At 45.4% G+C, this 14,423-nt stretch overlaps 1 protein-coding gene across 1 annotated transcript in view; it reads right to left on the bottom strand.

Annotated features, from left to right (window-relative positions):
* Nucleotides 1-1,609, bottom strand: part of LOC141271632 (uncharacterized) — a 66,330-nt gene extending 64,721 nt beyond the window's left edge. Inside the window, exon 1 of the mRNA XM_073681675.1 lies at nt 1,414-1,609. Coding sequence (XP_073537776.1) covers nt 1,414-1,609 — 196 coding nt within the window. The remainder of the gene's footprint in view (nt 1-1,413) is intronic.
* Nucleotides 1,610-14,423: the final 12,814 nt, after the last annotated feature.

Genomic DNA, 14,423 nt, shown 5'->3' with positions numbered 1-14,423 from the left:
TTTTTTTTTCCCCTTAAATAAAAAAAAAGCAAGTTTGGTATCGTCGTAATCGTACTGACCTGATTGGTCCAGGCATTTGGCCGTGTATAAAGAAAAGACATCAGACAACAAAAACTAATTTTTATATATACGTATAGAGACAGCAATGCAATCACTATTCTGAATTACATGGCGTTTCTTATTTCAGACTTACATATATTGTATTCCAATTATTGCTCGTCATTTTTCTCATATAAATAACTGCAAATATCTGAATTGGATAAAAAAGAGAGGTTTCCTTATAAATAAAGTAATGTTGAATACCAAGTATATCAATAGTGTATATTGTCATAACCAGGTAATTAACAAATATAAGGTTTTCTGATTAAAGAAGTTGTCCACTACTTTTCCATTGATGCCCTAACCGTAGGATAGAGCATCAATGTATGATCGGCCGCGGTCCCGCACGCGACACCCCCGCCGATCAGCTGTTATCAGTGCCGGTGCGGGCCGGAATTGCTCACCTGCGGGGCTCCGCCGTCAAGTGGTAGTGGCCGCCGCGGTGTACTGCAGATCCGCCTCCTATTCAATTGAATGGGAGGCGGATGTGCAGTACACAGTGGCGGCCACTACCACTTGACGGCGGAGCCCTGCAGGTGAGCACTTCCAGCCGTCGGCCGCCGCCAGCACTGATGACAGCTGATCGGTGGGGGTGCCGCGTGTGGGAACCCGGCCGATCATACATTGATCCATTCCTATGGATAGGGCATCAATGTAAAAGTAGTGGACAACCCCTTTAAAAATGTCTGGGACATGAGAGTCGGGAAGTAGAGGAAGCTTGTCATAAGAATTCAGAAACATATCTATAGGAAATGGGAAATAATAAGGACAGAACAGGAGTGTAAGACACAGATACTCACTGTAAACCTCCTGCTATAACCCACAACGGAATTCTGGGTGAGCGGTTGCTTATATAACCTTCATGATGTCATAATGTTCAGGCAGAGGTGACCATGGTGCCCATCCTGTGATGTCACAACATTCTAGAACAAGCCCTGCAGCCAATGAGATCCAATATAACTATATATAATAAAGTCTATGGAGGGTTTATAATTGTATGTAAATAATCTGATACAGTAAATTGTTACAAATGATAAAATCAACCCCCCTCACATACAGACCCATGAACACATATATGCAGAAGCGTCTTATAATCCAATTTTCTTCTTATATTGTTATATTATACATATGCACCATATGGACATAAGTGTAGGGATACAGAATTTTGTGACATCCCATTCTGGATTCATAGGCAATAATTTGGAGTTGGTCCCTTTCTACAAGATTTTGGGGGTGTCTGTGGAAAATTTTCACCCCTTCATTCAGAAGAGCATTTGTGACGTCAGATACTGATGCTGGATGGGTGGTCCTTACTAGCAATCTCCATTCTAGTACATCCCGATGGGGTTGAAGTCCGGACTCTGTATGGCCAGTCAAGTTCTTCCACACCAGTCTCCCTCAACCTTGCCTTTATGGACCTTGCTTTGTGCACCAGAGCATAGTCCTGCTGGGACAGAAAAGTGCCTTCTCCAAACTGTTCCCACAATGCTGGAAGCAAACATTTGTCCATAATATCTTCTATGCTGAAGAATTAAGATTTCCCTTCCCCTGAAAAACAACCCCATAGCATTATCCTCCTCCACCCAACTTTACAGCTGGCACAATGCAGTCAGGCAGGTCACATTCTCCCGGCATTCACCAAACCTAGAGTTGTCCATCAGATGACAGATGGAGAAGTGCGATCCGTGACTGCACAGGACACGTTTCTACTGCTCTGCAGTATGACAGATATAAAAGTGATAATGCTGAAAAGACATTTTAAGAAAGATGGAGAATAATCTGTGAATTCAAGCTGATAAGGAAGTTCATGTCTTTAACAGAGAACTCAATGTAACACCTGAATTTATTACTCACTACATTGACCATGTCACACCTCCACCAGACTGACTCCAGATCACTACACTCCTAAGCCATTACTCCCATCACATCTCCATTTGTAACAAAAACCTTAGTTTTAGAACCTTGGCTTATCTTTAGAAGACATCACTCCATCCACCCCATGCACAAATATCCTGTTATGACATCTCTTAAATGTTTTGCTCTTAAAGGGAATATATCAGCAGGTTTTTGCTGTGTAATCTGAAGACAGCAGGAGATAGAGGCCAAAACACAGAATTCAGGGATGTGTCATTTGTCAAAGAGCGTGCTGCTGTTTACTTAATTGTAGAGTGATTTATCACTAAGAGATTAACATTACTGTACTGTCACTGTCTATGGACATTGTACATACAGAGCCAGGTGTAGGCGGAGTTAGCTTCTTCAGCTTTGCTTCATTCTAAATCTAAAAGCTCTGATTTTGTCAGAACTGCTGCACCCAGTAATCTAAGTGATACATTGTTGGATTCAGCTTCTTTTTACCTACAATATGCTGATCCCAGATGTGTAGCAAAAACCTGCTGACAAATCCACATTCATTTTGTAAACCTGCCTGATGAAGTGGCCTCTGCGCTCTGAAAGCTTGCAAGTATAATTTTTCTTGTTAGCTAATATAGGTATCACTCCTAAAATACTTTTGTCTGTATTTTTAGCATTAAGGTATTTACATAGGTGTAAGAATAGATCAATTCTGAGGCTATAGGGTCAGAACTATTCTGCCACATGACTTTATGTGAGCACAGGACGCAGAGGTGGGTTATAATGAAGGCGATATGGACTACCGCCCGTGGCCCGGCACGCCAAAGAAGGTCAAAAAGCAACTGCCTCCATAGGCGGATTATAATAAGGGCAATCTGGGCTACCGCCCAGGGCTCCGGGGCGTCCATGGCCAGATTGCCCTCATTATACGTGCAGCTCCGTGGCACATACCGGCAGACAGTGGCGGGGGGCCCCCCGGACCACTCCCCCAGCTTCTTCTTCTTTGGCCGGGCCAGCACTGCAGCTGTTAACTTCCCTGTGCTGGCCCGGCCGTGTCACAGCTAGGAGACACGGCCCTGTGAGCGGCCGTGTCTCCTAGCTGTGACGACACGCAGTGTGCGCTGCACTGCACCAGTGTGCGCTGGTGAGTGTGTGTGTGAGTGCAGGCAGATATCATTGTGTGATGTCTGTTTATATGTATTTTTGTGTTTCAAATGTGTTTAAGCGTGTATGTATATGTCTGTATATGTTTGTGTGTGCGTGACTGCGTGCAGCCTCCCGCTGTCTCTGGGGGGCGCCGTGCGGCCTCCCGCTGTGTATAGATGGCGCCGTGCGGCCGCCTGCTGTGTATAGATGGCTACGTGCAGCCTCCTGCTGTGTATAGATGGCTACGTGCGGACTCCTGCTGTGTATAGATGGCACCATGCGGCCTCCTTCTGTATATAGATGGCGCCGTGCGGCCTCCCGCTGTGTATAGATGGCACCGTGCAGCCTGTGTATAGATGGCTACGTGCGGCCTCCTGCTGTGTATAGATGGCTACGTGTGGCCCCCTGCTGTGTATAGATGGCTGCGTGTGGCCTCCCGCTGTATATAGATGGCTACGTGCAGCCTCCCACTGTATATAGATGACTACGTGCGGCCTCCCGCTGTGTATAGATGGCGCCATGCAGCCTCCCGCTGTGTATAGATCGCTACGTGCGGCCTCCTGCTGTGTATAGATGGCGCCGTGCGGCCTCCTGCTGTTTATAGATGGCTACATGCAGCCTCCTGCTGTGTATAAATGGCGACGTGCATCCTCCCGCTGTGTATAAATGGCGCCGTGCGGCCTCCTGCTGTCTATAAATGGCTACATGTGGCCTCCTGCTGTGTATAGATGGCTATGTGCGGCCTCCCACTGTGTATAGATGGCTATGTGGGGCCTCCCGCTGTGTATAGATGGCTATGTGCGGCCTCTCGCTGTGTATAGATGGCGCCGTGGGGCCTCCCGCTGTGTATAGATGGCTACGTGCGGCCTCCTGCTGTGTATAGATGGCTACATGCAGCCTCCTGCTGTTTATAGATGACTACATTCAGCCTCCCGCTGTGTATAGATGGCTATATGCGGCCTCCCGCTGTGTATAAATGGTGCCGTGCGGCCTCCTGCTCTGTATAGATGGTTACGTGCGGCCTCCTCCTGTGTATAGATGGCTACATGCGGCCTCCCGCTGTGTATAGATGGCTACGTGCGGCCTCCTGCTGTATATTGATGGCACCGTATGGCCTCCCGCTGTGTATAGATGGCGCCGTGCGGCCTCCCGCTGTGTATAGATGGCTACGTGTGGCCTCCTGCTGTGTATAGATGGTGCCGTACGGCCTCCCGCTGTGTATAGATGGCTAAATGCGGCCTCCTGCTGTGTATAGATGGTGCCATGTGGCCTCCCGCTGTGTATAGATGGCGCCGTGCGGCCTCCTGCTGTGTATAGATGGCTGCGTGCGTCCTCCCGTTGTGTATGGATGGCTACGTGCGGCCTCCTGCTGTGTATTGATGGCACCGTGCGGCCTCCTGCTGTGTATAGATGGCACTGTGCGGCCTCCTGCTGTGTATAGATGGCTATGTGCGGCCTCCTGCTGTGTGTAGATTGCTACGTGTGGCTTCCTGCTGTGTGTAGATGGCTACGTGCGGCCTCCTGCTGTGTATAAATGGCTACGTGCAGCCTCCTGCTGTGTATAGATGGCTACGTGCGGCCTCCCGCTGTGTATAGATGGCGCCGTGCGGCCTCGCGCCATGTATAGATGGCTACGTGTCCTCAATATTAAGTCATCCAATTAATGTAAGGCTATGTGCCCACGATGCAGAAATGCTTCGGATTTTTTTGGAGCGTTTCTGCATCTCCCTGGTAGAAAAAACGCATGCGGATTTTACATGCATTTTTCCTGCCAGGTTCAAGCGGAAGTGAAGCGTTCTTCACATGTATTTCCGCATGCGGGTTGACAAGCGCTTTCCAAGCGATTTTAGCATCACTTGGAAAGTGCTTGACAACTTGGTCACACTATATAAATCCAGGCAACCAGCATGGATTTATATAGTGTGACCGTAAAAGAATGGTAAAAAATAAATATATAATTACCTTCTGATGGCCTGCCGACGTCAGCGGTCGCGTGACCCGTCACATGACTAAATGACGTCACGGCAGGTCCTTTTCAGGCCATCGCGAGCATCGGCAAGCCAGGACGCATCGGATAAAGACACCGGGGGCCATCAGAAGTTAAGTATAATATTTATTTTTTATTTTATTCTTTTTTCACAGGTTCTATGGTACCCGGGTCCGGAGGAGAGTCTCTTCTCCAAACCCGGGTACCATCCGCACATTGAAAACGCATGGAATCCGCATGTACAGATGCTGTGATGCGGATTCCATGCGTTCCAATGCAAGTCAATGGCGGCGAAAACGCCGCGCTTCCGCAAAATAATTGGTAGTGCTGCGGATTTTTCCGCAATAATAATCCGCAGCGGAAATTTCCACAGCATGTGCACAGCACATGCGGATTATCATTGGGGACCATGGCAGACCTTCTAACAAGCGGTATTTTAAGCTTTTCTGCAGCGGAATTGCCGCTGCGGAAATGCTTAAAAAATGCATCATGGGCACACAGCCTAAAAAAATTATTAGAATTAATATTGTGCCAAATTAATTTCACGTGAACTATCACATGATCTATCACAGGGGATCATGTGACATGTGATACATCAGGCGTGTGTGTGTGTGTGGCGGGGGGGACCCGAACCTTCTGAACTGCCCGGGGCCCTTGCTACTCTTAATCCACTCCTGCTTGCCTCCATTATAATGCACATTTTTAGGGTATTCACATCTTAATTGGAGTAAGGGTTTAGGCCTAAATAGTGGCTCTCCAAGGCCAAAATATAATCATTATTTGTCTCCTTAGCCCCAATAGTCAGGACACAGATGGTGAAGGGCTCTGAAAGTTAATGTCTTCCATTGCTGAGAATAATTCTATAACATTCAAAATTCTAAAGTTGCTCCTCAGCATCTGATGAGCTGTCATCGTTCAGCATATATTGTATATAACTAGACTTACAGACTCCCATAATTAAGACTCGAAAAGTGGAATATAATGTGTAAAGAGCATCTGTCACTGCATTTTTTATGTCATTGGAGAAATCATTATAGAATCATATGATAAATCTGTTCCATTATCCATGACTGTAATTCTGTGTATGGTAGAGCCAAGAGAAAACTGTGGACAATCGGTCGACCATATGACCTCACATAGTTCATTGATCTGATTGGTCTGGGCACTCACTGCAGCTCCCATCTTTTTTATTCAGACACAAGCCGTTTACTGAGGCGTCCTTCACACGTTCGTGTTTGCAGTAAGTGTGGCATCCGTTTTTCTCACGAATGCCACACGTACCCATTATAACCATTGCTGTTGCGCACATTTCCATTTTTTTTTATAAATCACACGTAGACATGTTCGTTTTTTTTACCAGCAGCACGGATGACAAGGACTAATACAAGTCTATGGGTCTGTGTAAATCACGTACTACAGCACACGGATCGCATTGGTGTACCATCAGTGTGCTGTACGTGTTTAACATTGCAATGTACAGGAGAAGTAATTTATTTTTCTTTTGCCATACCGGAGAAACACTGATTGCACACTGATGACACACTGATCCAAAACACTGATGATACTAGTACTGTTTTTTTTCCGGTACTGATTTTATATGGACATGCAAAGGGGGCCTTACACACAGTTATTTTAAAGTAAAAGTTATCAAAAAAGAAAGTTTTTAGGATAAGTCATCAATATCAGATCATCAGTGGTCTGATATTCTTCATTCATCATCTCCCATGATCAGCTGATTGAAGGTTCTGCGGCACAGGAAAAAGCACAGCGCCATTCATTCTGCAGTGGCAATGAATGGTACTGCAAGGTCTTTTCCATTGACAGGCGCAACGCAATATACAGAGCTGTGCTAATGGGGTCGCGATTAGTCGGATCCCACCAATGTGTTACTTATGATCTTCTCCAAGGATAGGTCATTATTAAAGTCAATATTAAAGCCCTAAGAAATGTCTTTAACCCTTTGTCATATGTGGACGTAACACACTGGTATACGTAGCTGAGGAGAGGGCTTAGGAGATGCCATTGTGGCACCCCAGGGGTCTGGTTTCCACAGTAATGCAATGTTATGTCTGAGAGCAGGTGGGAGGTCTCTTGGTCAGGAATCCTATGCATGCCACACCTCCTGCCCAGTCCTGGGAGGGGAAGGACTTCCCCTATATAAACCTGGGGCTGAGGCAGGGTTAGGGAGTTCAGAGGGAGAGTTCAGCCAGGAGGGCTGACAGGGAGCTGTGGCTCCGGCTGGGCCCAGCTCCTGGGCCATGCCAGAAGTAGAGACAGAGAAGAGAAGCAGCTATGGGAAAAGAACAACAGGAGCTCTGTGGGAGCAGTGCTACAAGGAGTCAGGGGCTGGCAGCTGCAGAGCTCGCCCTGACTGAGAAGCTATCACCGGACCCGGAGTCCGAGGCTGTGGGGACTAATCTTTACCCAGCAGCAGAAACCGCCCGGCAGGGGATTTCAGGTCCTCTGGCCAAGAAACCCGAAGGCACGGTCACACGCGTGGAACCAGCACCGCCGTCGTGGAGCGGACGCCACTAGAAGGCCCCGAGTCACCGGCCATACGGGTGAGCACCACACGGTACACTCAGGGACGTGGGCTACTTATACCCGCCTCTAGCAAGGTAGCCAGAAGAGTACAGTCAGTTTGGGAGGCCTACAACTCCGCCTGGCCAGGGGAGATCCCATCTGCTCAAGGACTGACCAGGCCCCGATCGCTAGCCAGTACTCCGGGAGGGTCTATCTTTATCACCAGTAAAGACCCTGAATTACACCGCATCGTCTCTGAGTGATTCCTGCTACCCCCATCATCCACGTCGGCTGCCCTGAGGCCATACCCCTCCCGTTGGGGGTGATACTATCACGCTGCACAATCCTACCACCGGCCTCAGCGGTCTGCCCTGCAGCGGCAGCTCCTTCGCTGCATTCAACGGGTGGCGTAGTCGTACAACATCTACCGCTAATACAGCGCCACTTAGTCTGACTCCCTGGGCACGGACCGGGTCACCGCCACGAGACTACAACCCTCAACAGATCCGGCTCCGGGTAAGCTCCCGCGTGCGCAACGCTGCGCGATACAGGCCCAGGGGTGCGTCACCATCTGTGTTACATACCTGGCATATGTCACTAATAGCAGCGCTCGGAGCAGAGCTCCCATCTCTATTGTTAACCATTAAAATGCCCAACCAATCTCTGACAGTAGCATTTAAATGGATCTCTTTCTGGTGTACATGCACCCCAGCTCCCATCAGTCCACCATGATGTAATTGAGGGGTACCAATGAGATACCATCACATCCGCAGGCCAGCTAAAGACCCCAATACCTGCCGTCTTTGTAGCCCAGCCACAGATTGAACGTCATAGGGCACTGTAATTTACACCACAGTGGATTTAAAAAGTCTACACACCCATGTTAATTTGCTAGATTTTTATCATGTAAAAAAAATCATACCAAGAAGAATCAGTATTCCAGAACTTTTTCCACCTTTAATGTCAGCCATAATCTCTACAAATCCATTGAGAAACAAACTTGGATCATTTTGAGAGAGAAAATAAAAATAACAAAACTAAACTAATGTTGTTGCATAAGTATGAACACCTTCTTATAATTGGGGATGTGGTTGGGTTCAGAAGTAGCCGATCACACTCAGTCTCATGTTAAATAGTAGCCAATACACAGCTGTCATCATTTACAGGAATTCTGATTAACTCAATACAAAGTTTAGCATATAAAATTTAAACATTTGCTTACCAATAAAAGAATGTCTTCTCCAGAAGATCGAAGTTTTGGAATGGCCCATCCAGAACTCAGACCTGAATCCAATCGAAAATCTGTGGGTTTACCTGCCACGAAGAGGGCGCTGTATAAAGAAGATGCCGTCGCAATCTGACAGATTTGGAGCTACTGCAAGGTGTCACGGTGGTAACTCGCATGCCCTCTCAGTGTCTCCCTACTCACCAAGATCACCACGCGACTTCTCAGCATGTTGCTTCCATTTGGCTTTAGGCGACGGTCTCTGCAGTAATTTAACCCTGCTGTGTCCTGTAGAGGCTAGGTTCTCAGGCCTATCCCAAGCCAGCAGGCTCTATATTAGGCAGCTCCTCCCACCACTCCTTGCCCGAATGTTGGTTCCTAGCTTGCTAGCACCTGGTTTATGCATTCCACCATATTATGTTTCCTGTTCCAAGTTCCAAAATTTTGACAAGACTGAGTTTCATGGAACATTTTTTTTAACTGATAACATAAAAGTATGGTTAATGCATAACTTTCATTACAAAATCTTCAGTTTTAGTCATGCAAACATGAATACACCATAGGTGTTTCGGTTGGGTTCAGATCAGGAGACACTTGGCCACTGAATCAGTTTCATTCTTCTATTCCTCAGAAATGCAACATATGTGTGTTTTGGATCATTGTCATGTGTAAAAGTGCACGTATACCAAGGGTACGGAGTGATGGCAGCATCTTCTCTTTCAATCTAGAGCAGTACATCTGTGAATTTATAACACCATTTAGGAAATGTAGCTCTCCGATACCAGCAGCACTCATGTAACCCCACATAAGGACACTGCCATCAACATTTTTCACTGTAGGCTCCATGATTTTTTATAAATTAATTTTTCTAAATGCATGGTGCCTGCAGTGAAACTTGGTGGTGGCAGTGTCCTTACTTGGGGCTGCATGAGTGCTGCTGGTGACAGAGAGCTACATTTCATTGATGGTGTCTACTGCTCTAGATTGAAAGAGAAGGTGCTGCCATCACTCCATGCCCTTGGTAGACGTGCACTTTTCCAACTTGACAATAATCCAAAACACACACTGTCGCATTTCTGAAGAACAGGGTGAAAGTGATCCAGTGGCCAAGTGTCTCCTGATCTGAACCCAATCAAACACCTATGGGGAATTCTGAAGAGACAAGTTGAGAATCACTCTCCATCCAGCATCCAGGCTCTAAAATAGGTCTTTCTTGATGAATGGAAAAGATAGATGTTGGAATATGTCACCAACATGTTCATTCTATACCTACAAGACTTTTTTGTAATGAAAGTTATATTATTAACCTTACTTTCATGTTATGAATTAAAAATAAAAAAAAATGTTCCAAAAGTTTGGAAATTGTTCTTGTGTTCAGTGAGATGTTGATTAAAATCTTACTTACAAAGGGGGTGTACTCATTTATGCTGAGCACTGTATGTTTTAGGTGCAGATACGCTGGGATTCTGCCGTTCAAAATGCAGCTGAGTTTTTGCATGCATATTATAGGAAAAAATGCACCAGAAAACGCCCATTTCAACAGTGTTTAAAAATGTACAGTGGGCGTGAGATTTCATGAAATCACATCCACTGTGCTTCAACTATTAAATGCAGCAGATGTTCTGCACAAAGAAAGAAACCAGGAAAAACTCAATATTTACACTAGGTGGGAACATGGCCTAAAGTGACTATATTTGTTGTGACAACATATTTCAAATAGAAATGATTATGAAATGGAACCTGACTGATTAGCTGACAGATCCTGTCCGAACCACGGGCAACATGATTCAGACACTGACTGGGTTATTGCAGCCGTATATGTTTTATTCTGAAATACTCCGGTGTTTCAGAGAATACTTAATTTGAAAAGCCGTCAGAGGACAATGAATCTCAGCTGACTAGTCAGAGGTAGGTCCCCGGCGGGTTCTCCCTTCCCTGATGTATGCGCATAGGGAGAGACCACTCAGTCAAGGGGACCAGGGTGATGTGAAGCCACCGGGGACCCACCTTCGGGCTAGTCAGCTGATATGCACACTCCCCAGACAGATTTTCAAATGATGTTTTCTCTGAAATGTCGCAGCGATAATGAAGCCATTGTCTGATTTATGCTGTTGTGATTCAGCCAGCATGAATCATCCAGCAGATTCCCTTTAATGTCAGTTTAATAACTGTCGATGTGGCCATTATCGGGCCTGTGAATCTGGGGGGTGGGGAGGGGGAGGCCTGGTGTTCAGGACAGAACTATGGGGGCCATCATACTATGTGGTGGGAGCCATCATATTGTAGAGTGGTACTGTGGGTGACATCATATTGTATTGTGGAACTGTGAGGGCCATCATACTGTGTTGTGGGAGTCATCATATTGTAGAGTGGTACTGTGGGGGACATCATAGTGTATTGTGGGACTGTGAGGGCCATCATACTGTGTTGTGAAACTGAGTGGGCCATCATACTGTGTTGTGAAACTGAGTGGGCCATCATACTGTGTTGTGGGAGTCATCATATTGTTGAGTGGTACTGTGGGGGCCATCATATTGTATTGTGGAACTGTGAGGGCCATCATACTGTGTTGTGGGTCATCATATTGTAGAGTGGTACTGTGGGTGACATCATAGTGTATTGTGGGACTATGAGGGCCATCATACTGTGTTGTGAAACTGAGTGGGCCATCCTAATGTGTTGAGACTGTGTGGGCCATCATACTGTTTTGTGGAACTGTGGGGGCCATTATACTGTGTGGAGGGCTACGAGGACCTCACACTGTGTTGTAGCACAGTGTGGACCACAATACTGTGTTTTGGGAGTGTGGGGGCCCTCATACTGTGTTATGTGACTGTGGCAGCCATCATACTGTATTGTGTGACTATGGGGGGCCACCATACAGTGTTGTGTGACTTTGGGAGCCATCATACTGTGTGTGGGGGTATTGTGAATGAATTTACTGTGGAGGTATTATTTTGTGTTTGGGTGGTGTTTTTGTTGACATCATCCTTCATGGGGGCCATGAAAGAGTCATTGCTCTGGGTGACAACATTAAGCAGCTTCAATGAGGGCAAAATTACCTTGTAAATGCTGCATTACTTGTCTCTCTCTCTATGTGTTTAAAAGTTGTGGGATACACCCCTCCGTTACTCTGTCTATGAGTCATGAACCAGCCTAACAGTCAGATATTTATATATTGATGTTTGGTTTTTTTGGAGGGGGGGGGGGGCTGAGGGGTGAGAAGGCAATTAGGACTTATGCTGTGTGGCCCCATGACTTCTGTGTACAGGGTGGGCCATTTATATGGATACACCTAAATTAAATGGGAATGGTTGGTGATATCAACTTCCTGTTTGTGGCACATTAGTATATCGGAGGGGGAAAACTTTTTCAGATGGGTGGTGACCATGGCGGCCATTTTGAAGTCTGACATTTTGGATCCAACTTTATTATTTTCAGTGGGAAGAGGGTCATGTGACACATCAAACTTATTGAGAATTTTATAAGAAAATCAATGGTGTTCTTGGTTTTAACGTAACTTCATTCTTTCATGAGTTTTTTTACAAGTTTATGACCACTTATAAAATTTCTCAAAGTGTCACCCATTGTATTGGATTGTCAATGCAACCCTCTTCTCCCACTCTTGACACACTGATAGCAGCACCGCAGAAGAAATGCTAGCACAGGCATCCAGTATCCATTGTTTCAGATGCTGCACATCTCGTATCTTCACAGCATAGACAATTGCCTTCAGATGACCCCAAAGATAAAAGTCTAAGGGGGTCAGATCGGGAGACCTTGGTGGCCATTCAACTGGCCCACGATGACCAATCCACTTTCCAGGAAACTGTTCATGTAGTAATGCTCGGACCTGACACCCATAATGTGGTGGTGCCCAATCTTGTTGGAAAAACTCAGAGAACGTGCCATCTTCAGTGCATAAAGAGGGCAACACATCATCATGTAGCAATTTCAGATATCCAGTGGCATTGAGGTTTCCATTGATGAAGAATGGCCCCACTATCTTTGTACCCCATATACCACACCATACCATCAAGATACGAGATGTGCAGCATCTGAAACAATGGATACTGGAAGCCTGTGCTAGCATTTCTTCTGCGGTGTTGCTATCAGTGTGTCAAGAGTGGGAGAAGAGGGTTGCATTGACAATTCAGCACAATGGGCAGCACTTTGAACAGATTTTATAAGTGGTCATAAACTTGTAAAAAACTCATGAAAGAATAAAGTTACGTTAAAACCAATCACACCATTGTTTTTCTCATGAAATTCTCAATAAGTTTGATGTGTCACATGACCCTCTTCCCATTTAAAAAAATAAATCAAAAATGGCCAACTTCAAAATGGCCGCCATGGTCACCACCCATCTGGAAAAGTTTTCCCCCTCCCATATACTAATGTGCCACAAACAGGAAGTTGATATCACCAACCATTCCCATTTAATTTAGGTGTATCCATATAAATGGCCCACCCTGTACATCCCTGTATATGGCATTTATTGAAAATCTAACAGAAGGATTCAATCTTGGACGTGCATTTTGAACTCTATATACAATATAGGACCAGTTCTTCGAGACTATTTACATGTAAACATCCAGTATATGTTTGTATATACTTTACACAGTAAATGCGGTTGACTTTTGACAGCTTACATTTATATATGACAGGTTTCATCGCTATTTACCCAACAGTTTTTATATCGCCCTTCTGGGAATAAATCCAGCACCTCTCTAATCTGTTAGGAATAATAGTATTACATTACATTTTACTCAAATAAAAGTGTTACACTACAGCTCATAGCCATTATTCCTGTCTCCTTCATTGTGCCGCTAAAGGAGGTGCAAAGGTAGGAAACCACCCAACCACTCGAGAAAAACAGCAGTATTATAACTGCCACATACAGTGCTGCTCACCATTATTGGCATCCCTTCAATTTTTTCAAAGACTGTACAATATCTTCAGAAATAAATGGAAATGTATCAAAGTCATATCCTCAGGATTTTTTAATTAGTGGTCCAAAGTAATCCAACAATAAAATGTTGTTTTTCAACTTCCATGTTGCAATTTCAAAGAAAAAAAAGAATATACACCATTGGCAGCAATAAAGGCACCCCTAATTAATACTTGGTCGCACACCCTTTGGCATTGCTGACAGCCTCCAAACGTTTCTTGTACCCGTCTATAAGCTTCTTGCACTTCTCAGCTGGAATTTTCTCCCACTCTTATTTGCAGTTTGTTCAAGCTCTTGAATGTTTGCAGGATTCTTTTTCCCAATGGCAGATTTCAGCTCACCCCAAAGTTTTTCAATGGGATTGAGGTCAGGACTCATTGCTGGCCATTTTAAAACAGTCCATTTTTTCTTTTTCAACCATTCCTGTGTACTTTTGGATGTGTGTTTTGGGTCATTGTCTTGCTGGAGGACCCATGATCTTCGACTCAAACCAAGTTTTCTTACACTGGGTAGGACATTTCGCTTTAAAATCTCTTGATAATTCTCTGATTTCATGATTCCTGTGATACGATCAAGGCCTCCAGTACCAGACGCAGCAAAGCAACCCCACAGTATTATGGATCCTCCACCATGCTTAA

The sequence above is a fragment of the Phyllobates terribilis genome, unplaced genomic scaffold, assembly GCF_046119375.1.
Source record: "Phyllobates terribilis strain yellow unplaced genomic scaffold, ASM4611937v1 Scaffold_5__5_contigs__length_657084704, whole genome shotgun sequence".
NCBI classification, from domain to species: domain Eukaryota; kingdom Metazoa; phylum Chordata; class Amphibia; order Anura; family Dendrobatidae; genus Phyllobates; species Phyllobates terribilis.
This window is presented reverse-complemented; position numbering and strand designations above follow the sequence as displayed.